General features: G+C 56.5%; 1 protein-coding gene across 2 annotated transcripts; it reads right to left on the bottom strand.

The window, feature by feature from the left end:
* Positions 1 to 1,110: 1,110 nt before the first annotated feature.
* On the bottom strand, positions 1,111 to 27,503 carry CARNS1 (carnosine synthase 1). Of its 2 annotated transcripts, XM_038407208.2 has the most exons (10): positions 27,258 to 27,503; positions 21,265 to 21,283; positions 20,034 to 20,286; positions 19,497 to 19,586; positions 12,242 to 12,729; positions 11,728 to 11,926; positions 10,808 to 10,893; positions 9,713 to 9,944; positions 7,550 to 7,821; positions 1,111 to 4,715 (listed from the first exon to the last, which is right to left on the bottom strand). In XM_038407208.2, exons 1-10 carry the CDS (start codon positions 27,371 to 27,373, stop codon positions 3,480 to 3,482), a joined length of 2,991 nt encoding a protein of 996 aa, XP_038263136.2. In that variant the 5' UTR covers positions 27,374 to 27,503; the 3' UTR covers positions 1,111 to 3,479. The 2 variants fall into 2 exon arrangements, with proteins under 2 accessions (XP_038263136.2, XP_038263138.1); XM_038407210.2 differs by lacking the exon at positions 21,265 to 21,283 and having other exon boundaries at positions 27,258 to 27,323.
* Positions 27,504 to 27,917: the final 414 nt, after the last annotated feature.

Genomic DNA, 27,917 nt, shown 5'->3' with positions numbered 1-27,917 from the left:
TCCTTCCCCAGCTGCTGGGCAGGACTCCAAATGACATGGTCTAGGTAGCCTGCCCTTAACACCCACCATAGCTGGAGGCAGGTGCAGGGGAATCCAGGCTGGGGGGCAGGAGGGAGGAAGAGCCCCAGGGCAGCAGTGATGCGGGGAAGGATTAGGTGAATTTGGCTTTCCTGCCCCCCCCCACTTCCATCCTGCTTGTGGGGGCTCCCCAGAGTTGAACCGATGATGTTGTAGGCCCCATGCCCAGGGGGATGCCCCTGGGAAGTGAAGAGCATCCTGGGGAACCTAGCAATGCCTGGATATGGAGGTGAAGCTGGCATGACCTGGGGTTCTGCCAATGACTGGTGAAGGCCAATGGGATGTGGATGGTGCTGCTTGCTGCTGGGGAGCAAACGGAAGTGTGAGGATTGGATGCCACACAGGCACTGGGGAAATGGGCATCAGAGCTGACAGCAGCCCCCATGCAGAGATCTGTGCCAGGGCCCCTGCTTGGCAAGGTCTTGAGAGATAAGGCCAGTTCTCCACTGTAGAACTTTGCACTGTCCTCTGACCCAGCCTGCATCAGAGCCAGATTACTGGGCTAGATGGGTCCATGGGTCTGATCTCGGGTTGGGGGGGCAGATATACAGGGCTGGCTGGACTCATGGGTCTGATCTGGGGCAGTAATTTCTTCACACCAAACTGGTCAGAACCTAAGCATTTTAGGCAGCTGAGTCTGAATCCCAGGGCCCTGGCTCAGGCCCCTCTAGGTAATAGCTGGGGAGGGGGCTGGATGGGCTGATGCTCTCTTAGTCCCACATGCTGTTTGTGCCTGAAGTGCCAGGGTCTTGGCCTCTGAAAAGGGGCGCTGGGCAGGGAAGGGGCCTGCAACGGATCCCAAGGCACGAAGTGACTTGGCCATTGTTCAGAATGGAGCTGGAGCTGGGGCCAACTGGGGCACCCCAGGCTGCCCTCCATTTTAGAGTGGGTGCCAAGAGGTTTGCTGAGCCGGGAAAGGAGGCCTCATTTCTCTGCCACTGGCTCCCTCCATGTCCCGCTCTTCCTTGGCTGCTGGATCTTCTTCCAACCCTGCTGCAGCTCAGGGTGCCAATAATGCCTCGGGGACCCGCATATTTGCACATGGCATTTTATTGGGGAGGGACTACTTTGTCCGTCTGCAGCCGGATACAAAGGCGGCAGAAGGACACAGAGGTGGGGAGTGTCACGAGGAACTCCAGCCCATGCTGACAGGGGGATGGGCTTGCTAATGCCCCTGTCCTTGGGTACCCTGGCATGGGATGCCATGGCTACAAGCACCATGGTGATGTCACTTCCCATCTCCCACCCACCTCCCTCTGCCCTGGTTCAGGGCCTCTGCCCCTTTAAGACATCACAATTTCCAGATGCTCCTCCCCTCATTGATGATGTCATCATCCCCATGCCCTCACAATCTCTTGCTGTGACAGCAATAACAGCAGTCATGAGGAAGCAGCAGGAAGCCATGGGCTCTTAAAGAGGATGAGAACCTGATCAAGCTTCCTTTAGACCTGAGTCTTGCTTCCTTCTACTTCTGCTAATTTGTTATTGTAAGGTCACGGGGGCTGCACACACTGGTTTGTTATTATGGAAGTCTCTCTGGGTGCCATGCACTGGTTTGTTATTTGAGAGTCACTCAGGAACACTAGGGCTGTGCATGCTGGTATGTTAATATTGTAGGGTCTCTCAAGGTGCTGCACGCTGATTTGCTTCTATAGGATAATTTAAGGATGCTAGGATCTGTGCTTTCTGGTTTGATATTATTGTAGGGTCACTTAGGGATGCCAGGGGTGTGCCTGCTGGTTTGTTGTTATTGAAGGGTCACTCGGGCTGCTGTGCACTGGTTTGTTATTGTAGGATCACTTGGGGACACTAAGACTATGTGCAATGGTTTGTTATTATTGTAGGGTCTCTCAGGGCATTGGTTTGCTTATTATAGGGTCACTTATGGATGCTAAGGGCTATGCACACTGGTTCATCATTGTAGTGTCACTCCGAGGCACTGGGGCTCCATGCGCTCGTTTGTTATTGTAGGGGCACTGGGGCTCCACACACTGGTTTGTTATTGTAGGGTCATTTAGAGGCACTGGGGCTCCACATGCTGGTTTGTTATTGTAGAGGCACTGGGACTCCACACGCTGGTTTGTTATTGTAGGGGCACTGGGACTCCACACGCTGGTTTGTTATTGTAGGGGCACTCAGAAGCAATGGGGCTCCACACGCTGGTTTGTTATTGTAGGGTCACTCAGAAGCAATGGGGCTGTGCATCTACAGCCCTCAAAACTGCTGGAGGGTTGTGCCTGCTTTGTTAGTGTAAGTTCTTTGTCCTTCCCTGGGGCTAGGCATGCTAGTTAGTTAGCACAGGGCTGCTCTGGAGCCCTGTTATTGCTTGTTAGCATGGCTAGAGTTCCCGCATCAGTGCAGGCTGTTCAAGCATTAGGGCTGCAGGCTCAAGTGGGTCCGTTCAATGTCTCAGGTTCAGTGGGTTTGTAGGTTTCCTAGTGAGGAGTTTGCATAGGGCATGTGTTATCGCAGGGTCTGTGCTAGGACTTGGCCCACAATTGTTTGTTATTGTAGGGTTGCTGACAAGCATGGGAGGGACTGCATGCAGTGGTTTGTTGTTATCTGATGAGCATGTGAGCGGGTTGCATATGGTTGTTTGCTATCAGTAGGGTTGAGCACCGGAGGGGTTGTGTACTGTGGTTTGTTATTGTAGGGTTGCTGACAAGCACGGTGAGGAGGTAGCATACAGTGATTTGCTAAGGTAGGGTGGCTGAGGAGCGGGGCAGGGAACATGCATACAGTGGTTTGTTATTGGAGCGCCACTTGTAGCCTTAAGTCTCCACTCCTGGAGGTTCCAGGCCCTCAATCCTTCCCCTCCTCCCCACCATGGTTGAACAAATGCCAGAGCTGAGCTTGTGCCCAGGAGATTGAGGTCCGCGACCTACAGCCCTTCCCGGGGCTGGTGGGTTTGGTTGCAGGAGCCAACTGGAGGATCTCAGTGGGGAAGAAGGGGTCAGGGAAGAGTTGGCAGAGAGAGTGGGGGATCCCTCCAGGGATAGGACAGGTCAGCTGAGGGAGGGGAACTAGAGGACCAGGACAGGGCAGGTGGGACGGGGTCGGGGGGAGCTGGAGGAGTCCCAGAGGGAGCAGAAGAGACGCCATACTGATGCAATCCCATGTCACACACACATTGGTAGGAGCCACGCCTGCCTGAGATGACACCAGGGACCCCTGGGGGTCCTGGGGGGAAAGGGGCAGCTGCTGGGAAAAAAACAACAACACTGGGATACAGAGGAGCCAAGTAACGCAAGCGCCGGTGCCCCAGCTGGTGGGGACACACCAGGGAGGATGAGGCCGGGGGCTCCTCCAGGACCGGATCTGAGCCCAGCAGGCCCTAGGGAGAATGGGGGTAACAGGACAGAGGCAGCAGGGTGGCCCCCTCCCCGGGGGCTCCCTGGGTGCTATTTGAAGTGAGAGAGGAAGTGGGTGACAGGATAGTGGGGTGAGTCGATGCCCAGCACCTGGCAGACACCCAGCACCTTGAGGCAAGCCTCGCGGCGGCTGGGGCTGGCACAGGCCACGTTGCAGTAGGGCTCTTCATATTCACGGGTGACGAGCTCATCCTCCAGCAGGTTGAGGCGGATGATGCCGCGCTCATGCAGGGCCTGCAATGTCTCCACGCTGGCTGTGGATTTGAGGGCCTTCAAGTGTTGTGACACCACGCACATGACGCCCACCAGATGGGTGCGGGGCTGGGCATGGATGGGCAGCAGCGGGGGCACCCCACAGGCAACCATGACAGAGGCGAGCATGATGTCCACCCCGTAGATCTCCTGGATCCAGTCGCGCAGGTAGAAGCCTCCCATGCGGGGGTTGATCTCGATGAGCTTGGGCCCAGCTGCCGTCAACTTTAGCTCCACGTTGAAGACACCATTGGTCAGGCCGCAGCCCAAGCAGCACCGGTAGGCGGCGCGCACCAGCTGGGCCTCGCAGTCGGGCGCCAGGCACGTGGGCATGCTGGCTGCTGTCTCAGTGAAGTGGGGCACACGGGTGGGCCCGTTGTCGGAGACGAAGGCGGCCAGCATGCGCCCATCATAAATCACTATATCCACGTCATGCTCTGTGCCGGAGACATACTCCATCAGCAGCATGGCATTGCCCCAGCCCAGCCCGATACCTGGGTGATCTGTATCCTCCCGCAAGTCCCGTGAGATCTTCTCAAAGTGCAGGTGGCACTGCTGCACATCCTCCACTAGCTTGACCCCCACGGCGCCCGCCCCATACTCTAGCTTCATGACACCGGGGAAGGAGAGATGGCGGGCAGCCCGCTCCACATCAGCGTGGCTCTCCAGGTGGCAGCAGGGAACGGCATAGAGCGCCTCTGAGGCCCAGCCAAGTGGGGCTTCCTTGCGCCGGCGCAGCAGATGTTGGTGGGTGCGGCTCTTCTGCTTGGCCACCCGCATGGCGGCCGCGGGGCTGCAGCGCAGGCCCAGCTGCTCACACACTAAGGCCGTCAGCACCATGCAGTCGTCCCAGTAGGAGAGGCAGCCGTCCAGGCGCAGGCCCCGCTCCCGCACCAGCCCCACCAGCCGCTGGGCATGCTCCTCGTCCCGCTTGTGCTCCGTGGTGTCGTAGTGGATGAAGGTCTGCACCAGCTGGGAGGCAAAGTGGTTGGGGTCTGACTCCACCAGGTGAATCTGGAGCGGGGGGGGGGGGCACAGAGAAGGGGGCGGGGGAGAGATGCAAAGAAGTGGGAGAGAGACCAAAAAGGGGTCACTAAGGACTGGGGTGGGCTCCATGCCCTCCCCTTCCAGGCGCCGCAAAAATGGGACTGTCCTTGGGGACGGATCCACACCCCACGGTGGGATGCAAATAGGGCGTTCCACTCATATCCAGAACCCCGGCGTGGGGGAGATGGAATTGTCCACGTGCGTCCAGACCCCATGTGGGGCAGGAGATGGAGGAAAGGTCCAAGCATTTCTATGAAGGGAGATGGGATGGGTCCATTTGTGCCCATGCCCCTGAGGAGTGTGGGAAGGAGATGGAATGGTCTATGTGCATCCAGGGAGGGAGATGGAATAGTTCACTCACACCCATGGCCCCATGAAGTGGGGAGAAGAAACAGAACGGTCCATTCACATCCAGACCCCATGGGGTAGGGGGAAGAAACTGAATGGTCTACTCCCACCCAGGTTCCACATGGCAGAGGGGAGGAAATGGAACGGACCACTCCTGCCCAGGCACCATTCAGTGCGGGGAGGGGGAGAAGATGGAATAGTCCACTTACACCCAGGATAAGTGGGGGGATATGGAATGGCCCACTTGTGTCAGGATGGAATGATCCACTCGTGTCCAGGAAGGGTGGGGTAGACTGGGAATGGTCCACTTATGCCCAGGCCCCATGGGGTGGGGGGGAGGAGATGGTGTGGTCACGGGCCTCATGTGCCCGCCCCTATGGGGCATTCCTGGGCTCCAAGGCAAGAGGAGATGGGATGTTCCATCCAGGTTGAGGGGGCGAGTGCAGCTGCACGTTAAACGCTTTCCAAGAACAAGCCCAGCATGGTTGCTTCCAGTTTTGTGCAGGGGCTTTGGGAAGGGACCAGCTGCCAGAGGGGCGGGGCCAGTACTGACACAGAAGGGCACCCCAACCTGCCAGGGCTGGGTGCCACCCTGGACACAGAGGACCAGATCCCAGCCTGGAACAAACCTGGAGCTGATGCCAAGAAAATAGGGCTGGGGGAGTACACAGGAGTGCCCATAGCCTAGGAAACTGCACTCAGCATCAGTGGCAGGGCTGTGCCATGGGATTCCTTTCTCACACCTCTGAGCAGTCAATTTGTTTGGGATTTGGGGGGGGTGGGGGGGAAGGGGTGTTCCTGAGAGAGCAGTGAGCTGGCCTCATGAGATCTAACTCCAGGAGCTAACAATGTCAAGGCTAGCAGGTGTTAACTCCGGAGCCTAATGCTGATGGTGTGGAAAATTTAAAGACAGCCGCACTATTAACTATTCCACTGCGGATCAATTTTCCAGGAACGTTCTGCTATTCCAGAGCTGTGGGCAGAATTGCCCACCTTTTCCTCCCCTCCACTGAGGCTGGAGATGGGCCAGACCACTTGCTCCTGTCTCCCACAGTGGTGTGACATTGGGCTGGGATACAGACCGTTCCATTACACAGATTGTAGCAACCACCACAGACTGTATTTGCCTCAATTCAGAGTCTGGGCTGGGACCTGGTTCTCCTCTGTCTGGGGTCAAGCACTCATCTCCCCTTCCCCACACCACTCCTGCCCCCTCTCTAGTATTCCTTCGCCAGCTGACGTTCAGGCCCACCTCTCCATGTGCCCAGACGGCCTCAAAGCAGAGGCACGAGAGGGCACGGTGAAGGGAAGCGAGAGTGAGAGCTGTAGGCTACATGAATGGTCCCAGTGATTTAGAACAGAGAGGTTCGGGGGCGGAGGAGATAAGACACCCATGGCCCAGTGACCTGAGGCTGTGGGCCAGACTGGCAATGGATGGACAGCCAGGGGTCAGAGATAAGGTGATTTTCTCATCCAGAGATCTTATGGGGCTCCCTGATGTGCCCCTTGATGCATTACCACCCCCTCAGCAAAGAGAGGTCTGAGCTGTAGCCCTAGGGGATAGATCTGGAGTAGCTACCTGCACAAAGATAACCACGGTTAACACTTGCATAATCACAGGTTTCAGAGTAGCAGCCGTGTTAGTCTGTATTCGCAAAAAGAAAAGGAGTACTTGTGGCACCTTAGAGACTAACAAATTTATTAGAGCATAAGCTTTCGTGAGCTACAGCTCACTTCATCGGATGCATCCGATGAAGTGAGCTGTAGCTCACGAAAGCTTATGCTCTAATAAATTTGTTAGTCTCTAAGGTGCCACAAGTACTCCTTTTCTTTTTACGGTTAACACTGGCTCATGTCCCTTCCAGGAGCTGCTCAGCTCCCAGGACTTGATTCTGCACACAATGGACACGGGAAGCTCAGCACCCCATAGATCCTGCCCCCAATCACTCCCCACATTGCCCCAGTGCCAGACCTCCAGCACCCACCCTGACGAGGGTCAGCACAGACGGGACAATAATCCCCAGCTCACCCTCGGAGAAGCACTTTCCCATCCACCTGTGACCTGGGCTGCGGCAGCCCCCTGGCAGAGGCTCAGGTGCAGTTTCTCTCCAGCTGGGATGCAGGGAGGAGCCCCTTTGTAGCTGGGATGTGGGGAAGACTCGGGAGAGTCCCCCTAGAGCTGAGATGTCAGAGGGGGCTGGCTGGAATGCAGGGGAGGCAGTGAGTAGCACTCCCATGGCTGGGATGTGGGGGAGGGGAAGAGAGGACTCCCCCCTGCAGCTGGGATGGAGGGTGCATTCCCAACCTCCTCCGTTGGCTCTCTCTTCCCTGATGCAGGCTATGCCATGTTGGGTCGGACCCATGGCTACGGAGAGCCATCTCCCTCAGCTCCACTCCATGGCGGAGAGTGGGGGCTGTGCTGGGCAGCATGGGGCCCGGTTTCCGCATCTTACTTTTAGCCCATAGGCCCTGGCCGCCTCCCAGACGAACTTTTTGCTGACTCCTCCGGCCCCGATAACCAACACGTGCTTGCCCTCCATGAGATAGCACTGTGCACGCCGCAACATCGTCTCCACCAGAGGGCGCGAGGACTCGCCTGCCGGCACCCCCACCGCCTGACCCATGGACTCAAAGAGCCCGCAGGTCTCCAGGCACAGCTGAGAATTCATCTCCAGGGCCATCAGCTGCAGCACCTGCTCTGACGAGGTCAGGAGGAAATCCACACCTGCAATGGGGAATGGCCAAGTCAAGGGAACAGCCAGGATGGGTGTACAATAGCAGTCAGGCCGAACTGGAGAGCACAAGAATTCAGAGACCCTGACCAGAGGCCCCAACAGGAATTGCAGGAGACGCTGGATCAAGCAACTTCATAGATTCCAAGGTCAAAAGGGATCCCTGTGATCATCTAGTCTGACCTCCGGTACAGCACAGGCCACAGAGCTTCCATTCCGGTTTAGAATGAGAGCAGATCTTTCACAGAAACATCCAATCTTGATTTAAAAATTGCCAACGGTGGAGAATCCACCACAGCCCTGGTTAGGGTGCCTTCTGGCCTTAAACGCTATAAAAATAAATGGGGTAGAGAAGGCAGGCCAGGAAACCTCTCCTTTCCCCCTCTCTTATTATACAGGGATAGATCGATGAACCTGAAAGGTGGCAAATTCATAACTGATCCAAGGAAAATACTCATTCTCAATTGCCCTGTGGGACTCATTGCCACAAGCTCTCAGTGTGTCCAAAAGCTTTACAGGTAGGGCCGTCCTTACCCATACGCAAAGCACGCAGCTGCGTAGGGCACCAGGAAATTTGGGGCACCAAATCTCCTGGTGCCCTGTGCAGCTGGTGCTGCTCCAGCCCCTGCTTGAGCTCTTCCCCAGGCCCCTGCCCCTGCTCCGCCTCCCCCCCTTCCCCTGGGCCCCCGCCCCTTCCCTGCCACAGCCCCCCCACACCAGCACTCACTGGTGGTGTGGCTGAGGCCAGGTCATTGCATTCCCACTGTTGGTGACTGCACTCACTGGCTGCGGGAGTGCAGCGACCCAGCCTCAGCCATGCCACTGGCGAGTGCTGGGGGGTGGTTCCCCCCTTCCCCCCAAGCCAGCCCCGTCCCCCCCACGGAGGTCTGGGCCCCCCTCCTCCCGCGGGGGGGGGGGCTGTGTAGGGCCCCAGAATTGCTAGGGACGGCCCTGTTAACAGGATTTGTAGAAAGAGGCCTGGACATTTACCCGGCTGAGGAGACCATCCAGAGTTATGTTAAAAGGAAAATTTTAAAGTCTAACTCCTTAGAAAGTTTCATGGGGTGGGTTATTCCAGAACAACCCCCTAGGACAGGGGTTCTCAACCCTTTTTCTTTCTGAGGCCTCCCTCCCAATGCTATAAAAACTCCACGGCCCAGCTGTGCCACAATTGTTTTTCTGCATATAAAAGCCAGGGTCCGCGTTAGGGGGTAGCAAGCAGGGCAACTGCCTGGGGCCCCACACCATAGAGGCCACTGTGAAGCTAAGTTGCTCAGGCTTTGGCTTCTGCCCTGGGTGGTGGGGCACCAGTCCCGTGCAGCTGGACTCCAGCTTTCTGCCCCAGGCCTGAATAAGTCTAATGCTGATCATGCTTGGCGAACCCCCTAAAATCTGCTCACAGCCCCCTAGTTGAGAACCACTACCCTAGGAGGCTCCTTCTCCGGCTGCTTCATGGCCAGGTGCATGGGTATTGTTGGAGATGGGATACCAGGCTAGAGGGGACATGCACATGTGGCTGCAGGCCTTTCTGAAGGTCCCAACTGGTCGGTGACTCCCTGCCCGTGAAGGTGCTATCCTCCCCTGGTCCTGCCAAGGGCAGCAGCGCCCTGGCCCTTTAACAGACCATGGGCCAAAGAACTAGGGTCAGGTCCCTACCCCAGCCAGGCTCTTCTTGCTGGGGCAGCCGAGGGCAACTTTGGCCTGCAAGGGGGAGGGTCTCTGCTGGGGCTGAGGCAACACAGCCAGCTTTGCCCTACACCGCCCATTGGGGGGTGCACTGGGAGGGAGCGCCTGCTCTGGATCCTCCCTGGCCGGATGAATAATGACCGGGACTCTGTGACTCCCGCTAAATAGTTAATGGCAACGATCGACAGGGCAGCTCACCAATCACATCAGTCTGGGCCCGTCGGCCCCCCCGCTGCTCCACTGACAGCCCCGCCTCCAGATCCAGGAAGGCTGCCATGGCGGCCTCGGCCTTGTGCTTGACCTGGGCACGGATGGCTGCGAGCTGGGCCTCATCTGTCACCCCCTGCTGCCGCAGGCTGCTCTCCAGGCTCTGGGGCACTGTGGCCTGGTGTTTCAGGGGCTTATCAGCCCGTCCCACACCGCACACCACCTGGGGGGGGGACAAACCCCAGCACCATGAAAACCCCGCACCTCCCCCCCGCCACCACCTGCAGTGGGAGCTGACTGTGAGGTCATCCAGCGAACAAGCTTGGTACTAACCAATCAGATCCTTCGCTTGTCTCACTGTTCCAAGAGCCCTGATTTGTGGAGGCTCTTTTCTCCTGCTCAGGAAATGGAATGTACCATGTGCCAGGGTGGGCGGAGGGGGAACATGAGAGAAAATAAACCCAGCCCAAGTCCAGTGCCACACGCTGCAGACAGGACAAAGGTGATCTTATGACCTTGGACCTCCACCTGGCCTGGGTTCAAAGGTCACAAGTGACAATGATGATAAGGTTTTTCATTTTGAGACTTTTGCAGATCATATTAAATACATTGTTTTTTGGACCAAGTTAGTCATGAAAGGTTCCATATAACTTCCCCCATTGCCCTGAGCCAGCCAGTCACCCACATGGGCCGGATCGGAGCCAGCACCTCCTAGAGCGGAAAGGCCCCATGCCCCATTCCCTGCCTTCTGAGCCAGGCATACCCCCCACCCTTGGACCAGATTGGAGATGGTGCCCCCTAGAGGTGAAAAAGTATCATCTTCCATTCCTCACCCTTCCCAGCTAGCCAGTCCCACCCCCTTGGCCTGGATCAGAGCCAGCACCCCCTAGAGGGGAAAGGCCCCATACCACATTTGCTTACACCCAGGGCTGCTGCTGTATTTGTCTCTGGTCAGGGCATGCGTGATCCCCAGCTTCTCACTGTATCAACCATTGCCCTATTCTGAGGCTAAGTGGGGGCATGGGGCCCAGCCAGCTGCATTGGCAGGGCAGGGTGAGGGGCACGTATTCACGGCTGCCCCATTACCTGGCTCAGCAGAGGCTGGTCACCCCAGGATCTGCAGACGACAGTACAGATCCGGATCGCCAGGTCAGGCCTCGGAGATGTGCTGCCTGGGAGGGGCAAGGTGAGGAGGAAGGGTCAGAGGGGCAGGAAAGGAAAGAGGGAGTCAGGGGAAAAAAGGACAGAGGGAAATGGGGGAGAGAGAGAGATGGAGAAAGAAATCGGGGGATGGAGAGAGGGGAGAAAAAAGAGATGAGGGTGGAGAAAACAAAGGGAAGGTATGGAGGGGACAGAAGAGAAACAAATGAAGGGTGGAGGAATGGAGCGGGGCGGAAGGAGACGGAAAGAAGCAGCAAGGGGAGCAGAGAAAGAAATGGCATCGGGATTCATGCAAACCAGCTGCACAGAGTGGTGCCCTCCGTCCTGAGGGATTCTGGTATGGCCACCACCCACTGAATGTACGGCAGCTGTCCCCCACTGCCCCAGGGGATACTGGGATTCCAATAGGACAGTGGATCCCCCTGCCCTGAAGCAATATGGCAGTGGCAGCCACCCCAATGAGTTGGGGGCACTGTTCCCTCTAAGCTGTGCGCGTGTGATGTGCACACAGATCCTAAACCCCATGCACACGGCAAAACACCGCATGCACAAAAATTTGCACAGAAGCACAACAATTTGCACAGAAGAAATTTTTTGCACACACAGCCTGTCAAAAATTAGAGGGAACATTGGTTGGGAGATTCCCAATATGGCACGTGCCCCTTCCCTCCTCATGTCCCAAGCTAACCCAACTGCATCCTGTTTTTTTCCCCTCCAGATCTCGCCCCATGGCGCCATCTCCAAAGGCTGGGTCAGGGTGGGAATGGGGGTGGGCTCAGTGCATTATGGCGGCTGCAGGGGCAGGTGATGAGGCGTGAGCCTCTCTGGCCGGAGGGGTCCCTTACTCGGGGAGGTGCTGTTGGGAGATTTGGGCTGGGTGAGGCAGGCGGTGGGGATGAAGGCCTCCAGCAGGGCACTCTCCTCCTCCTCCAGGGTTTCCAGCAATGCCAGCACGGCTTGGAGCATGGCAGCCTGCTCCACCTTGGCATGGAAGGTCACAGCATGGGCCCCACTCCAGCGCCAGCCCGATGGCTTCACCACCACCTGCAGGGGGCGACAGCGCACTGCTCAGTGGAGCCAACCAGGCACAGCCACTGCCCCCATCCCTACCCATAGGGCTTTCCTCTCTCCCTTCCCCATGGATCTCCCCCTCTTACAGTGCCCTCTTCCTCAGCTGTAGGGCCCCCCATAGACCTCCCCTTCTGGCTGTGGGTCCCGCCTCCCCACAGGATCACATGAATGTAGGGGTTCCCCCGACTCCTGGCTGTATGCTCCATTCCCAGCAAGCTCACCTGACTGCAGCCCCCTCCCACCCCGCAGGCTCACCTGGCTGCAGGGCCCTGCCCCCGGCCGGCTCACCTGGCTGTAGGGCTCCATGGCGCTGCCCTTCAGGAAGGCCTCAATCTCCTCCTGGATGAGGTTCTCCTGGCCCTCCTTGCCACTGAGCTCCACCATGCGGACAGAGCGCTCAGCAGTGACGTCCCGCAGTGGGTGCAGCCGCTTGAAGGTGAAGGCCAGCGTGGGTGGCACCCCCACCTGGGCTCGCTGGTCCAGCAGCTGGCGCGTCAGCAGCTTGTCCTCCAGCAGGCGGGCCAGCTCCCCCGAGCCCGCCGTGGGGCAATCCAGGTCACGCGCCAGCTCCCCCGCTGACTGCCCATGCTCCTTGCATGGCCCGAAGGAGCCCATGAAGTAGGTTACGCGACGCGGGGGCGAGAACTCATCCAGGCATGTGCGCCCCCCCAGCTCAAAGGAGACAGCCTTGGAGACCAGCAGGGACGACTCGCCAGGGTGCTGCTCAGAGGGCACCTTGGCCAGCCAGCTGGGCGACAGGCACAGCAGCATGTTACCTGTGGGGGCGGGGGAGATGTGGAGAGATAGGGAAGGGCAAGGAGATACAGAGAAATGGGGAATAGAGAAATAGAGAGATGGGGAAGGGGGAGGTCCGCGGTGAAGGAGAGGGGAAAGCAAGGAGGAGGGGGCAGAAGGATGACAACCATTACATCACCAGCAGCCAATCAGAAAGCTGCTATTTATACAGCAATTAACAGACTTTCCTCTATTGGGATTTCTTCTCCTCTCCCTACACCTCATAAGGTAGGAAGGTGCCAGCCTGTTTTGTACTTAGGAACTTAGTAGGGGGCGCTCTCCCCATGCACTCACTGCTGCCCCAATGCCCCAGCACGGCATTTTGGGGTACCATGCTGCAGGTAGCAGGGCAGGGTGCTCAATAGGGGGTGCTCTGCCTTTGCAGTCTATGCCCCCAATGCCACAGTGCAGAACTAGGGGGTGCTATGCTGTAGAGAGTGGAGGACACTCTCCCCTTGTACTCTGCATTAACCCCTAGTAGGGGGCGCTGTACTCCTGGTGCTGGTGTCACCTTAAATAAGAGGCACAAACCAAGATCTTTAACCACTTGTGGCGTTCCGACATGCCGGAGGAGTCAAACTCCCTTCATTGCCCTGCGGCTCTTGTCCTGCTGTGGAGCGGCTCAACAGCTGCCACACCCCAGAGGTGACTGCACTGCAGGGCCAGGAGAGGGACCCCCTGGACGGTGTTTGCCAAGCTGCTAGATTCTCCCCAGCGAGCAAGGAAGGACCTTGGAGCTCTCCTTATCAATGACGGATTGAGCTGCTAATTGTATTTTCCCGCAGAGCTCCCACCCAGGGCTCCGGCTTCCTGCCAAGAATAAGCGGCTTTAACAAAGGCAGGAATCATTCCAGGGCCAAAGGGAAACTTAAGCTGCTTCGCTCCAGTTCCCAGCATCCAGCAAGGGAGACCGGGCAGGCAAATGCCAGGAATGTGGAACAACTGCTGGAAGCCCTCCACTTAGGCCCAGGCTGGAGTCCTTCAGCCCAGGGACCTTGCTAGGACAAGGTTACAGCTGAGAGGAGAGGCCAGGATAGCCCCAAGTGCACTGCCAGAGCCAGTCGGGGCATAACAATCCTCAGCCTGCACGGAGAGCTGGGGCAGCCACATGACGGTTATGCTTCCTCCTGCTCCCCCATTCCCCTCTGCTCCAATCTACCCTCCCCATGCCAGCTCCTCCCCCAGACTCAGCCCCCACATATCTGCCCTTCCCCCTCCCCATACACCAGCCCTTCTCCATCCACCCCACATACACGCCAGCTCCTCCCTCACCCCCCACATACCAGCCCCTCCCTCCCCCTCCCTCTGTCTGATCTGTCCCCATCACACACGAGCCTCTCCCCCACCTACCTCCCATATTAAGCCCTCCTCCTATTTACCCCCACAAAGACTACTCCCTATCTACCCTTATCGACCCCCTGCCCATATCCACTCCCCCTTTACTCCTATTCATCACCCCACCCCCCCCAGCCTATATAGCCCCTAGCCCCCTCTGATCCTAGACACCCTCTAGTTCCTCTGACGACCTCTCCCCCTATGCTGCCCTTGCCCTACTTCTCCCCCCTTTGATTCCAGTCAGTTTCCTCCCACCCCCTTACTGGGGGGGGTAATTGAGAGCGCAGGAGAGAGAGTCAGTTCTGGGGCCTGGCACCACCACAGCCAGGAGCAGCAATGGCTGGGAAAGTCCTGCTCAGCGCCTGGCATCCCCGGGCTGGAGCATGCCCAGTCGTTCTGTGGGGCTGGCACACGTGTAGCCTGGCCTGCTCTCGGAGTGGATGGGATGGGGATGCTCAGCAAGGACAGAGTCCTCAGAGGATTTAGCTGCCCAAATCCTTCCTGAGCACATGTACACTCTGATTTTTCAAAGGCTGATAACTTGGCCAAATTTGGTTGCCTTCCCACAGGGCCCGCAAAAGGCAAATCCCTGACACCAGGGTGACCTGACCTTCCCTGCCCTCCCCCAAATTCTAGTCCTAGCTCCAGGGCCATCCATAGACATTTTGGTGTCCTACGCAAGCACCCCCAAGTGCGGGGGAAGCATCCCCAGGCCTCTGCGGGGGGGGGCAGAAGCAGGCTTGGGGGGCAGAGGGGAAACTGCCCCCCAGCATGAGCCAGCACAGCAGAGCAAGTTGGGGCCTGGTCATTCCACTTCCTGCCGCCCGGTGAGTGCAGGGCAGGTCCGACCCCACACTCACGGGGTGGCAGGAAATGGAGTGACCCGGCCCCAGCCCACTCTGCTCTGCTCCCTTGGCTCCTAGCCTTGAGACTTGGGACCAGGGAGGAACCGGCCCCCGGCACTCACCGGTGGCATGGCTGGGAGCCAGCAAAGCAGAGTGGGCTGGGGCCGGGTCACTCCACTTCCCACTGCCCGGTGAGTGCAGGGCACCCAACTCCTGCTGCAGTCCCCGGGGATGTAACTCAGGGGAAGGGATGGAGTGGGGACGGAGCAGGAGGGGCAGGGGCTGGGACGAAGCAGGGGCAGGAAGAAGCGGGGCTGGGGCGGAGCAGGGTGGGGGCCATGGGGAAGAGGCAGAGCAGGGGTGGGGGCAGCTTTCCTGGGCGGCTCAGCTGGGGAATCGGGCTGGCTGCTGGAGCAGCACGCAGCTGCGTAGGGCATCAGGAAATTTGGGGCAATTTGGTGCCCCAAATTTCCTGGTGCCCTACACAGCTGCGTACTTTCCGTATGGGTAAGGACAGCCCTGCCTAGCTCCAAAGCTGGGGGTGGGGGGGCTAGAGCATTTCAGAGAAACGGCAGGAAGAATTTTTTTTCACAGCTTGTTTCCCCCTCCCAGAAACAGCTAAACCATTTGAGCTAAAATTTCCTCCCAAAAAACAGCCTGAAGCAGACACCCAGCAAGGGAAAGTTCTGCCCCAACGGTTAAAGCTGGGCAAAGTTAGAAGCAACTGAAAACAGGGTCTTAGAATGGAAAGTATCAGGCAAACTTGATAGGCAAGCGCTACCTGCTCCCAGGCCCTTGGCTGGGTCTCACGTAGATGGGCTGTCCCAACTCAGACCTGATCCAGCCATGTCACTGTCTGCAGCGCCCCCAGGGCTGGGGACCCTCTTCACTAGCCAGATCACTGGGCCCTGCTTGTGGGGAGGGGGGGAATCAGGAAGAGAGGCAACCAAGGAGGGAGGAAGAGCTGCCCTGAGCAGCCAGTGGAACTATTTTCTCAGGCAGATTAACGTGTATCTCTGAGGGCTGTGGATGCACCCCTGAAACAGGTCCTTGCTGACTCAGAAATGCCATTTAAATAGAGAGATCCTGGTATTCAGCGCTCCTCCTTTGAAGCCTCTCTGGGCCTGCACAGTCTATAAGCTTCACAGGGGCAGGCAGAGGAGCCGGAGTCAAGATTCCCCCCTCGAGGGGATAAACTCTCCTCGAAGCTCGCAGTTTGCAAATTGCAGTTAAGGGACAGAGCATCTATTTGCATACCTCTCCTGTATATATTTCCCTAGAACCCCTCCCCTTGCACACAGTGTGTCTATGACTTTTTTCTGAACTGATTTTTACACCCTAATCTGTGTGCATGTACATGCACATACTGGTTTATATGTCCAGTTAAAAAGGGTAATATATATTTTTCCTTTAGCATTTATCCCAAGTGCATTGCCCCAGTCACATTGCTGCTTATTCCTGCTGCCACCTAACACTTAAAAGTAGAACTGGACAAACTGTTTCGGCTACACATTTTTTCAGCCAAAATTGCAGATTTGGGTCAACATTTTGCAGATGTGTTAAATTCACCTAATTGTTTTGGTCAAAAATCCTTCCTCTCCTGCTCAAAATTCCAAAACAATCAAAATGTTTTGATTTTTTTTTTATTAAATCACTTTTTGCTCAGAAACGTACTTTGATTTTCTTAGCTCAGTGGTTTGAACATTGGCCTGCTAAACCCAGGGTTGTGAGTAAAATCCGTGAAGGGTCCATTTAGGGATCTGGGGCAAAAATTGGGGATTGGTCCTGCTTTGAGCAAGGGGTTGGACTAGATGACCTTCTGAGGTCCCTTCCAACCCTGATATTCTATGATTCGGCCCCAAACTAAATTTTTTATATATTAGTTTATTGAATGTTTCAGATTTTTTTTCCATATCAGCCAGCGAATGGAAAAATTTGTTATTCACAGAGCTCTATTGAAGAGCCTTTGTTTCCTTTCATAAACCAAACAATAAATAAGGACATTTCTAGATTAAAAAATGTTGCTAACCCAGAATTTGGATGGTAAATAGATCCAGTTGATTTAAATGGTGTTATTAGAACATCGTAGTTCAAATTTCTTTTTAGTTGGAAAGTCAGGAAATTGGAAGAGTCAAGGAACATATAAAAAATTCAATTCATAAATGTCTTGGTTAGTGTTCTCCTGACCCTATACCTTGACTCTGCTCCCAATGTAGATTGGGGGTTAGCAGGCAGGTATAAGGGGCAGAGTTAGGCTCAGGGGATGGTGGTCAGGATGTGATGCTAGAATCTGGGCTGAATTCTGACTGTGACACTGCACCCCATAGTCTTCACAGAGATTGTTATGGTATGGGTAGGGCATAACTAAGATGTGTTTTACGCAAGATGGGTCATGTGAAATATCATTGGAAAGGTTATGACATACTGCATATGATTATCCTATTTGTATGCAAGTATCATTTTTGTATCTAAAGTTAGGAATATTGACTATACATCTGTTTTACAAAAGTGTTTGCACCTGGGGAATGCCCACCAGACAGAATACAATCAATCTAGCTGGCTCCTTATGAGGAAAAGCCATTAGAAAGAACAAAAGGTCTCAGAAGATGTTTATCACCCACAGAGAAGTCTTCCTGGTGATGCTACCAACAACCTCTGACTCATGGCTGCTTTTGACACTGCAGGGTCATGTAATCAAGTTATGTGGTACTGGATTCCATGATAGAAAACCAGTATTTTTCCACTGGGAGTGGCGGAAACCACACTGGAAAACAAAGGATTCCTGTCATATGTAAAACCTATTTAAGGCAGGGGAGTGATATACTCAGGGTGGTTCTTCACTGAATCCCCACCCAGGATGACTCTGGTAAGATCTAAGAAAAAAAGACTGGCGAGGAGAGGAGAAGGACTGAGCCCAGGCTGGAAAAGTGTCTGGCCTGTGAAAAAAATACCTTGAGTTTTAAGCTGCGAGCAAGAGCAGCTCGCCTTCAAGAATTTCTGCAATCTGCCTAAAACAACATTTAGGGTAAGAAATTAAAACAACACGGAGTCTGGTGGCATCTTAAAGGCTAACAGATTTATTTGGGTATAAGCTTTTGTGGGTAAAAACCCTCTTCTTCAGATGCATGGAGTAGGTTTTTACCCACGAAAGCTTATGCCCAAATAAGTCTGTTAATCTTTAAGGTTCCACCGGACTCTGCGTTGTTTTTGTGGATACAGACTAACACGGCTACTGCCTGATACTTGGTGAGAAATTACTACTTGTAACCAGTTTATTTAATATTTTAAGCTTAGCTTGCATGTTTGTTTTATTTGCTTGATAATCTGCTTTGATCTGTTTGCTAGCCCTTATAATCACTTAAAATCTATCTTTTGTAGTTAATAAATTTGGTTTTGTTTTCTCTGAAACCAGTTTGTTGGATTCATAACGGGGGGGCAAAAGCTGTGCATATCTTCCTCCACATTGAAGGAGGGGGTGAATTTCAATGACCTTATGTAACCCACACACCACCTGAGTGTGGTGTTCTATAGTGGTACTGAGGCCATTTAGAGAGCAATTACAGCCTTAATTTCAGCCTTAGCTAACAGCCAGTTTAGTTCATGCAGTAGAGGCTCATGAACTAAGTGCCAGAGGTCCCAGGTTTGATCCCACCCACTGGAGTCTGTCAGCATTACACTTACATTGCATAGTTCTCTGTGCAGCATAAGACAATACAACTTTGGGTTTACACTCCAGAGGAGGTGTACCCTTGAGTGCTGGGCAATTCCCTAGCTGAGCTGATCTCAGTGTCTGTTTTTCTGAAGCTAGGTGTTTCCCTATCTGTGTGTGTGCTTGAGGAGGCTTGAAGGCCTGCCTCAGCAGGACAGTAAGGGAGCCCATGCTAGTGGGTCGAGCAAGCTCAGTGGTACCCAGTACATCAGATGGCACCCCGGACGGGGCGGGCGAGCGAGGAGGGGGAACCCATCACATTGACATTTTCAAGTAAATAATAGATTGTTACACAAAGGAGGGTGAAAAAACTTATTCTCCTTAACCTTGGATAGGACAAGAAGCAATGGGCTTAAAATTGCAGAAAGGGAGGTTTAGGTTGGACATTAGGAAAAACTTCCTAACTGTCAGGGTAGTTAAGCACTGGAACAAATTGCCTAGGGAGGTTGTGGAATCTCCGTCATTGGAGGTTTTAAAGAGCAGGTTAGACAAACAGCTGTCAGGAATGGTCTAGTTATTAGTCCTGCTGTGAGTGCAGGGGCCTAGACTAGATGATCTACTGAGGTCCCTTCCAGTTCTACACTTCTGTGATTCTTCTATGATTTTGGGTTTCTGTGTACTCCTTTTCTTTTTGCAAATACAGACTAACACGGCTGCTACTCTGAAACCTGTGATAACACTGTAACATCCTATGTTTTATTACAGTCCTTTGTGCTGTGCCAGGGTTGGTCCCAACTGAGCACATCAGCCTGGGTATTCAGGGCAAATAGGGCACTGAATTACCACCCATTCCTTGATTTAGTGGAAGGGGGAACTCACAGCACATGGGCAGTGCAGGGATACAGAATGTGGCACTCACCTGGGCACTGGGAGCTACCCTCCAGCAGCACAGACAAGTACGAGGTCGGGGATCCCAGGATGCAGATGGTCACATCCCCCGAGCTGAACCCTAAGAGACACAGGGGAGGAATTAACCACTTATTCCCGCCAACGGCACTGAACTGCCATCTAGGCCTTGGTGCTAAGGGATGCTATGTGGCTGCCCTCCATACACAGCCATGCTCCATCTCTTAGCCTTGTGCTAAGGGCAGTGGTGCTGGAATTAGGCATGCTGGGGGTGCCCCAACCCCTCCTATACAGGATTTACAACACCATGGGTTAAGGGGTGCCATGCGGCTGCCCTTCATACCCCAGCCATGCTCCATCTCCCAGTCTATGCTAGGGGGCGCTGTGCTGCTGCCCTCCTTACCCTGGCTGTACCCCACCACTCAGCCCAGCACTAGAGGGTGCTGTGCTCCCAGATCCCCCTCGGTTGATGCCACAAGAGGGGTTTCTGTAGGGCAGTGCTGTAGCCCCAGCATGCGAGTGGTGGCACCCTGGGTGGGCTGGCAGGCACCTGTTCTGGGCTCCTTGGTGCGGTCGACTGTCTCTGGCAGCCCCTCCTGTTGCAGGGTGCATTGCAGCAGGTTGTAGTAGTAGGTAGTCCAGGCATGTGCCTGGGTGTCCTCCGGAGAGGACTTGCAGTCCAGAGACACGTCCTGACGCCAGGAAGGACATGGGGGACTGAGTGATGGCAGGGGCTCCTGCTCAGCCCAGTCCAGCTCCTTCAGAATCAGGGGCTGATCCACATTGATCTGATCCAGAGACAGCTGCAACAGAGATGGGGATGGGAGTGTGAATCCTGATGCTAGTGCCCTGGGGCATAGATCCCCCTGGGGGCAGGGCTGGGAGCATTAATCCTGGTGCCCCAGGGCATGGATCCCCCTGGGGGTGGGGCTGGGAGTGTGAATGGTGGTGCCCCAGGGCATGGATCCTGCATTGGGGCAGCATGGCTCTGGGTAAATCCCCACAGGATGGGTGAGGCAGGTGCCAGTTGCCCAGGGGCAGCAGAGGCCTGGGGCGGGGGCTGGTTTTCAAACAAAGCATCTCTTTTTCCTCCCCAGAGGGGGCGGATCACGTGGGGACGGAGCTAAGCAGCTTGAGAAGCAAGGCTGTAAACAGATCAATCTACCTGGGTCAGTGAGCTCAGGGAGGGAGGCAGGAGTAGAAATAGGGAGAAGGGGAGAGATTTCTGCCTTCTGCTGGGACGCCCCATCCCCCTCCTTCTCCACCACACACCCAGTGCAAGACCTCGCAAGAGCTGTTGTGCAACAGTGCCCTGGCATGGCACAGCTGGGGCTCCAGTGCTGCAAACTTCCCCACAGCAGTGCCCTGACAGTACCCAGTCAGACCCTGGTGCTGGGATCTTCCCCACAACAGTACCTGGCAGTGCCCAACCAGACCCTGGTGCTGCAAACTTCCCCACAGCAGTGCCCAGCCAGCAGTATGGCTAGAAGATTCCCACAGTTATGGTAATTTGCAGGAGTCTCCCAGTGTCTGAGGGAATCAGACACCATTTTCCCCTTTATTAGCACCAGTACAGCAGGGCCTGCCTCAGACCTCCCTCCTCCCCAGCTGGACACCCCCCACCCCCCACTTCCCTGCCTCCCTGAGTCCAAATCCCTCTGCTAAGTTCCTGGGGCCGAGGACACTGGCTCCCACTTGGGACTAGAGGGCCCGGAAGTGGTTCCTGGGGACGTGAGGCAGGGCAGGGGGCTGGATGGGGAACAGCAGCGGGACAAACTCACCATCCTGCCAGCAAAGAAGCTGCAAGAGAAAAAAAAAAAAAAGAAAGAGAGAGAGAGAGAGAGAGAGAGAGGCACCAGTTGCAGGTTTCCGTGGGCAATGGGGAGCAGCCTGTCACCCCATCTTCCACCCCCAGGGGGCGCCAGTTGCATTCTCTACTCACCCCTCCTCCAGCATTAACTGCACCCACACAGCTGGGGCAGTTCCAGTGTCAGGCTCCTGCACCCACTGCTGAATACCACTGCTGGGATAGCAGACGCTGTCAGTCAAGATTGAGGGGCACCAAAAGAGCTCTGTGTGTGGGGAGCCCAGGGCTGGAATAGCAGGGGGCTGTGGTTGGGACTGAGGTGAGATGGGGAGCCCAGGGCTGGGATAGCAGGGGCTGCGGGTCAGGATTAAGGGACATTGGCAGAGCGGTGAGCTTTGTGACCCCTGGGGCGTTTTAGCTGAGCGGTCCCTGCTCTGAGGGTCAGTGATGGGGGCGGTTTGGCCAGGGGGTCCTCTCCTGTCTGGGCCCATGTCCCAGGCAGGCTCTGAGTCCTGCCCCAGATGCTCACTATGCAGTTCCTCCTAGCCGCAGAGCTGAGACATTCCCAGCTCCAAGGACAGAGTTTGGTTAAGGTAATCCCCCAAATCTCTAATGCTGGCTCAGCAGGGGCTACAGGGCTCCTCTCCCTAGCCCCACTAGCTCAGAGCTCCCTGCTTCTGGGATGCTGCTGAGAACCAGTATCCCCAGGCTGCAGGATCCCAAGAACTCAGGAATCCGACAAGGAGGACACCCAGCTGACAACGCAGGATCATTCCTCATGGGAGTAGGGCTGGGCTGGGGCTTCGGCCTCTTCCCTTGGGACAGGGCAGAGGAGCCGTGAGAACAAGAGGCTGAATTTATAGCACGTCCCTCACTTTCCTGAGCCAGCAACAGAACCCAGGGGTCCCAAGCCTTGGCCACCAGCCCATCCCTCCTCTCTTATCTGTTCTCCAGCAGCTGCCATTCCCTCGCCCTCCCCAGCAAAGCTAGTCCAGGGCAAACTTCTCCCCCTCACTCCCTCCTGCCCCTGGTGGTGAGGGTCGGGTGAGCTGTCATGTGTAGCTCCTGGGCCAACTGACTGATCACTGTGGGGCTCTTCTCAGACTGTCCCTGCCTTTCACCTGCCAGGCACCACCCCCAGGGCTCTGGACTGGAGCTGGCACACTTGGAGTGGATTGCTGCAGAGAGCACGGTGGGGGATGCAGTAGTGGGGTGCTCTCCCTTTGCAGGCAGTGCCAGCCCCCAATGCCCCAGTGGAGCACTAGGGGGAACTGTGCCATAAGATGCTTCCTTTTGGTCATATACCACAGCCCTGTCCCCTGGGGGGTCAAAAGTCCCATTTGGACACGAGTTGAGGTGTCCTGGGCAATTCCATTCTGCCTCCACAATCTCCCCACAATCCATCCCAGATAGTCTCTCTCCATTGCCTCTTCTGCACAGGTGTGTAGTGGCACTTTGGGGTATTAATCAGCACCAGGCCCCACCCCAGAGGCAGCTGCACCTCAGCACAGGGTATGGCATTCCCTCTATACACAGCTGCCAGGCTCCATCCTAGAGATGGCTGCATTGCAGCACCTAGTGAGGGACCCCTGCCATGCTCATAATGCACCTCAGAGGGTATAAGGGGGAGAAGCCACGGCTGGAGCTTCCCAAAGGGGCACAGGCATACCCAAGGTGACCCTTCCACCCCCAATGGGATTAACAGGGACATGCAGCTCTGCCAGGGGAGGGTGGGAATCTCATTACTGGACACCCCCTCCCTTCCTCCATCTGTCACATTCCCTTGTTGCCCGTCTGAGAAAACAATCACCGGGGAAAGGGATGAAAAATGGATTATGTGAAATTAAATGAGGGGCAGAGACAGCCCCTGCCCAGGAAGGGGCTGAGGGGACGCTGAGGACAGAGCAGGACAGGGAGGAGCAGGGCAGAGATAGCCTCTCCCCGGTGGGACAGGTCAGGAGGGGTTCTGGGGGGGGCATGGGAGGCAGGATGTTACCCCTCTCCCCTATGGGGTCCATGGAGCCAGTCAGTGCAGCAAGGACAAGATGTGGATGGATGGATTCCTGGCCAGATGGACACGGCATCCCTAGCCAGGCCCCGCGCTCCCCATCCTTACTCCCTGAGGCCTGTGAGAGGCCAGGGCTGTGGGGGGAGCTTCAGGCAAAGGACCCCGGGACCTGGGATTACTCTGAGGATATGGGAACCCCTAAACTGAAATAGCATGCCCCGGCCCCAACCACTGCCTGGCTTAGCAATTTTGGAGTAAGAGGCAGGGCTTGGAATTGGGAGGATCCCTCCAGCATACAGCTACCTCTATGCACTCCCAGTCTGGCTCTATGCGCAGGCAGGACGGGCACCGGACAGGGGCTGCATAGCTTCTGGAGAATCCCCATCAGTTGGTCAATCTCTGCCCCTCTGCCTATGCAGACCCTCAGCCCTACAATGTGCCTTTCCCTCACTTCCAATCACTCCCACGCCAAGTGCCACACCACCAGGAGGCCCCTGCCAGCCAAGCGAGAGCAGGCCGCACGGATAAGTGCATCATGGGAGGCCAGTGACACCCCATCCTGGGCAGGTTGTGCCCTGCCTCGCTGGACAGAGGCCTGACCCGGTGACTCTTGGGCAGCCCCTGGCACTGCTTGCCATGCCCATGAAGCCACCTGGGGCTCTGCCCAACAGCAGCTGGGATGTTAAAGTGCCTCTCGCTCTGATATCAGAGTCGTGGGCAGCCTTGATCTGTGCGGAGCCCCATGAGCCAGTGATGGTGTGGTGCCAATCAACATCAGTCCACCAGAGCCAGTGGAGCTAGATCCCCAGCTGGCATCAAAATCAGCATCACTCCACTTGAGTCTGTGCCCACTTGCAGCAGCTGACGCTCTGGCCCCACATGTTACAAACAAATAAACCCCGCTCCCGTGTCACCAAGGCCACCTGGAATCACTCCCGGGGCGCAAGTGTGCAGGCTCCCCTCCAATCTGTGGTCACCCAGAGCTGGGACAATGACACTTTCCCCTTTGTCGAGAGTCCCTTTCCCTCCCTGCTTCCCTGTGCTGCAGGGTTTGGGTTGCAAGGCAGCAGGAGGGCAAGGGATTACAAATTCATCTCACATAACTGGTGGAACTGGAGCTTAATTATAGGAAACAAGACACATTATTCTGGCGGGAAGGACAGGTTTGTGCTGAAGGGGTAAGGATGCAGGACACCTGGGTTTAATGCCCAGCTCTGTTACTGCCTCCCCTTTATGACCTTGAACAAGCCGTGCCTTGGTTTCCCCATCTGCAACACAGAGATAATGATCCTTTATTTCAGTTGTAAGCACATCAAGGCAGGGGCTGTCTCTCATTTTGTGTCTGTGCAGTGCCCGGCATGATGATGGAGCCCCAACCTCGGTGACTTTACGTCCGTGTGCAGTACCTGATGCGACAGGGTCCCAATCTCGGTTGATGCGCATACGTGCTACCGTCATACAAATAATACATTGACCTAGAAAAGCATTTTGTTTGTTCTGTAAAGAAAATTTGCATTGGACATCAAATTGTAGCCCACCCCTGACTTTAAAGAGCATCCAATTTAGAATTGGAGTTTGAGATGTTCGAAGTCAAGCCAGGAATAAGCCTCGTAAATTCTGAGAGCTTCCCTGGGAGATGGATGGCTAAAGACATTAGTCAGCTTTGGAAACCACAAGCTTGACTTCAAAACAAGCTCTTTTTTTTATCATCACAAACCCTGATGCCAAGGGCTAGGAAGAAATGGCTGTGATTCTATCACCTTTTAGGGTTATAAAGATTTCCCAAATTCCAACAGAGGGGATAATATTTAAACATTATAATTTAAGGCAGTGTTTCTCAGGGACAGGAGCGCACTCTATGGGGGAGCACAGAGAACTAACCAGGAGCACAGGGTGTGGGTGGGGCAGGAGGAGGGTTATGACAGACCTCAATTATTCCCCAGTGTCCCAAAATTCATTTAATAGAGAAGTCTCCAGCTGCTGTGGGTGGGAAGAAAGCCTCTAAAATGTGGCCCAAGGAAAAATGACACCTCAGCAACTGCCTGAGTTTGCACAGAGCCTGAGACAGTAGCTCCGAAAGCTGCGAACTGCCCCCAGTGTGACCGATGCAGCAGTGTTTACCTGAGTCCGCACAGAGCCTGAGACAATAGCCCTAAACTGTGTGACCCACCCCCAGCGTGACTGATGCAGCAGTGTTTGCCTGAATCTGCAGACAGTAACTCTGAGAGGCATGTCATGTCCCATTCATTTCATGAGTTGCTAACTCAGAGGACACTTTCAATGTTGACCCTTTTCTGGCAGCTTCCTGGACCAGGGGTGCTGCTTGCAGCATCTGGGTAACATTGATTTAAGGCGAGGAGAGTAATGACAAAAATGCTGCATGGCTACACTGACTTGTTTTCCACCCAAGGCCTGTCTGCCTACATCTTCCAGCCCCATTCTGGGCTCTCCCAGCGAATCCCTCATTAATACACTCCCTGGTCAGTCGAGGTCACTCTTCATGCCGGGGCTGCCTGGGCGAATCAGAGATGCTTTTACATTTAGCGGCCCAGTGGAGATGGGGGTGACGCAGCAATCCCAGAGCCAACGCACAGGTGTGTGGAGCGGAGAGGTGCCAGGTGATGGTTTGCACGCCCATCCCACAACTGCAATCTCCCCGTCATGGGTAGAGCTCTGAGGCGGAGGAAGAGATCTGCCAGTCCAGAGCTCAGGGCAGAATCGGGGACAGGGCTTGTCCCTAGCCTCTGTCCTACCCAGACATCTTCAGGCAGATGCAATCTGCACCTGTGTGCAGCTCTAGAGCTGTGATTATAGAGAGCCACCTAAAGACGAGCAAGGAACATAGGGACTGGACGCGACAGATCCCTATGGGCACGGGCCGATCCCCACCTAGGGCCAGCGCAAGGATGGTTGAACCCTAGGCGCCCCCCTGCGGCAGCTCCCCGCCGCGCCCCCCCCCCTCAGCCCGGGGAGCCGCGTGCCGCAACGCCCCGCCCCAGCCCACCCCGGCTCCGCCTCCCCCCCCGAGCAGGCCGCCGCTTCTCCCGCCTCCCAGGCTTGCGGCGCCAATCAGCTGTTCGGCGCTCAGGCCCGGAGGGAGGGAAGCGGAGCGGGGCGGTGCTCGGCGGAGGAGGCGGAGCCGAGGCGGGGAGCGGGTCCCCTGTGCGCCGCCCCCGCCCCCCCGTTACTTGCTGCGGGCGGCCCTCCCCACCGCCCCCTGCCCCCGCTCACCTCCGCTCCACCGCCTCCCCAGAGCGGGCTTTCGGCCGCCCCCAACCACTCGGCGCCCTGGGGACCGCCCAGTGGTTGCCCCGGCCCTGTCCCCCCACCTGGTGCCAGTCCGCAAGGCGCCGTTGAAATCCGTGCTGATCTCGGGGCCAACCGTGCAGCTGGCTCAGGGGAGGTGCACGGAGAGAACAGACCCCCCCCCCCCGAAACGGCCCCACCTGTCAGACTGTCCGCTCCAGCTGGGGATCGGCCCCAGGGGCCCCAGCGCAGCTGCGCGCCACATTCTCCACAGGGATCGGTGTGGCGATGCTGCGGGAGGGGCATCCCCCGGGGATGCAGCGGGGGACCTGGGAAGCTGCCGGGCCGCAAGTCCCCGGGCTCCCGGCTCCCGGCCTAGCCCTGCACCTGCTCCCGGCGGGGCCAGCACCGGCATGGCTCAGGAGCCCCGACCGCCGCCGCGGGCTGGCGCTGCCCGACACTGCGCCTGCCCTGCGCCCCTCCAGCCGGCCCCTCTCGCCCCGCGTGCCACAGGCTGGGCTGGGGAGGCGACCCGGGCCGTGCCGAGACCCCAGCCCAGTTCCCCGCTGCCCTCAGCCCCCCCCCCGGCTCCCCTCAGCCCCCAGCCCAGCAGCCGGGGCACCCCGACCCACGGACAAAGCGGCTCCGACCGGTGCCTCTCTCCGGGTGCGGTGCTCGGACACCCCAGGGCCGGGCCGGAGGCTCTGACCTACCCCCGGGCAGCAGCTGCTCCCGATCGGTGGTGTCTGGCTGGCAGCAGGAAAGAGGCGGCTGTGAATGTCCAGGGATTAAGGCAGGCGGGCTTTATATAGAAACCCAGCTGGGGCATGCCCAGTGCGGAGCACCCGGCTGGGGAGCGGGGAGCGAGTGTGCCGGGGGGCCGCGCCGGCTATTGCCACGGAGCGCGGGCTGTGAGTGCGGGGCTGGAGCGTGTGTCCCCAAGGAAGGAATGTGCGAGGGGGCAGAGTGTGAGTCTCCGGGAAGGAGTGTGCAAGGAAGGGGGCAGAGTGCGTTTCAGAGTGTGTGTGCAAGGGAGTGTGAGTCCCAGGGAGCGAGTGTGCAAGGGAGCACAATGTGAGTCTCTGGGTGTGTGCAAGGGGGAAGGAGTTTGAGTCTCTGGGAGTGAGTGTGCGAGGGGGCAGAGTGTGAGTCTCCGGGAAGGAGTGTGCAAGGAAGGGGGCAGAGTGCGTTTCAGAGTGTGTGTGTAAGGGAGTGTCAGACCCAGGGAAGGAGTGGGAAGGGGGGCCGAGTGTGAGTCCCAGGGAGCGAGTATGCAAGGGAGCACAGTGTGAGTCTCTGGGTGTGTGCAAGGGGGAAGGAGTTTGAGTCTTTGGGAGTGAGTGTGCGAGGGGGCAGAGTGTGAGTCTCCGGGA

The sequence above is a fragment of the Dermochelys coriacea genome, chromosome 6 (genome assembly GCF_009764565.3).
Source record: "Dermochelys coriacea isolate rDerCor1 chromosome 6, rDerCor1.pri.v4, whole genome shotgun sequence".
In the NCBI taxonomy this organism is placed as follows: Eukaryota; Metazoa; Chordata; order Testudines; family Dermochelyidae; genus Dermochelys; species Dermochelys coriacea.
This window is presented reverse-complemented; position numbering and strand designations above follow the sequence as displayed.

Excerpts from the sequence above, each read along its gene's own strand:
- CARNS1 (XM_038407208.2), bottom strand. The coding sequence starts at position 27,373 with ATGCCCCAGCTGGGTTTCTATATAAAGCCCGCCTGCCTTAATCCCTGG. Across the intron at positions 9,945-10,807 it reads ACCAGCCTCTGCTGAGCCAG|GTGGTGTGCGGTGTGGGACG; the intron begins GTAATGGGGCAG and ends TCCCCCCCCCAG. Across the intron at positions 4,716-7,549 it reads CCAGGGCCTATGGGCTAAAA|ATTCACCTGGTGGAGTCAGA; the intron begins GTAAGATGCGGA and ends CCCCCGCTCCAG.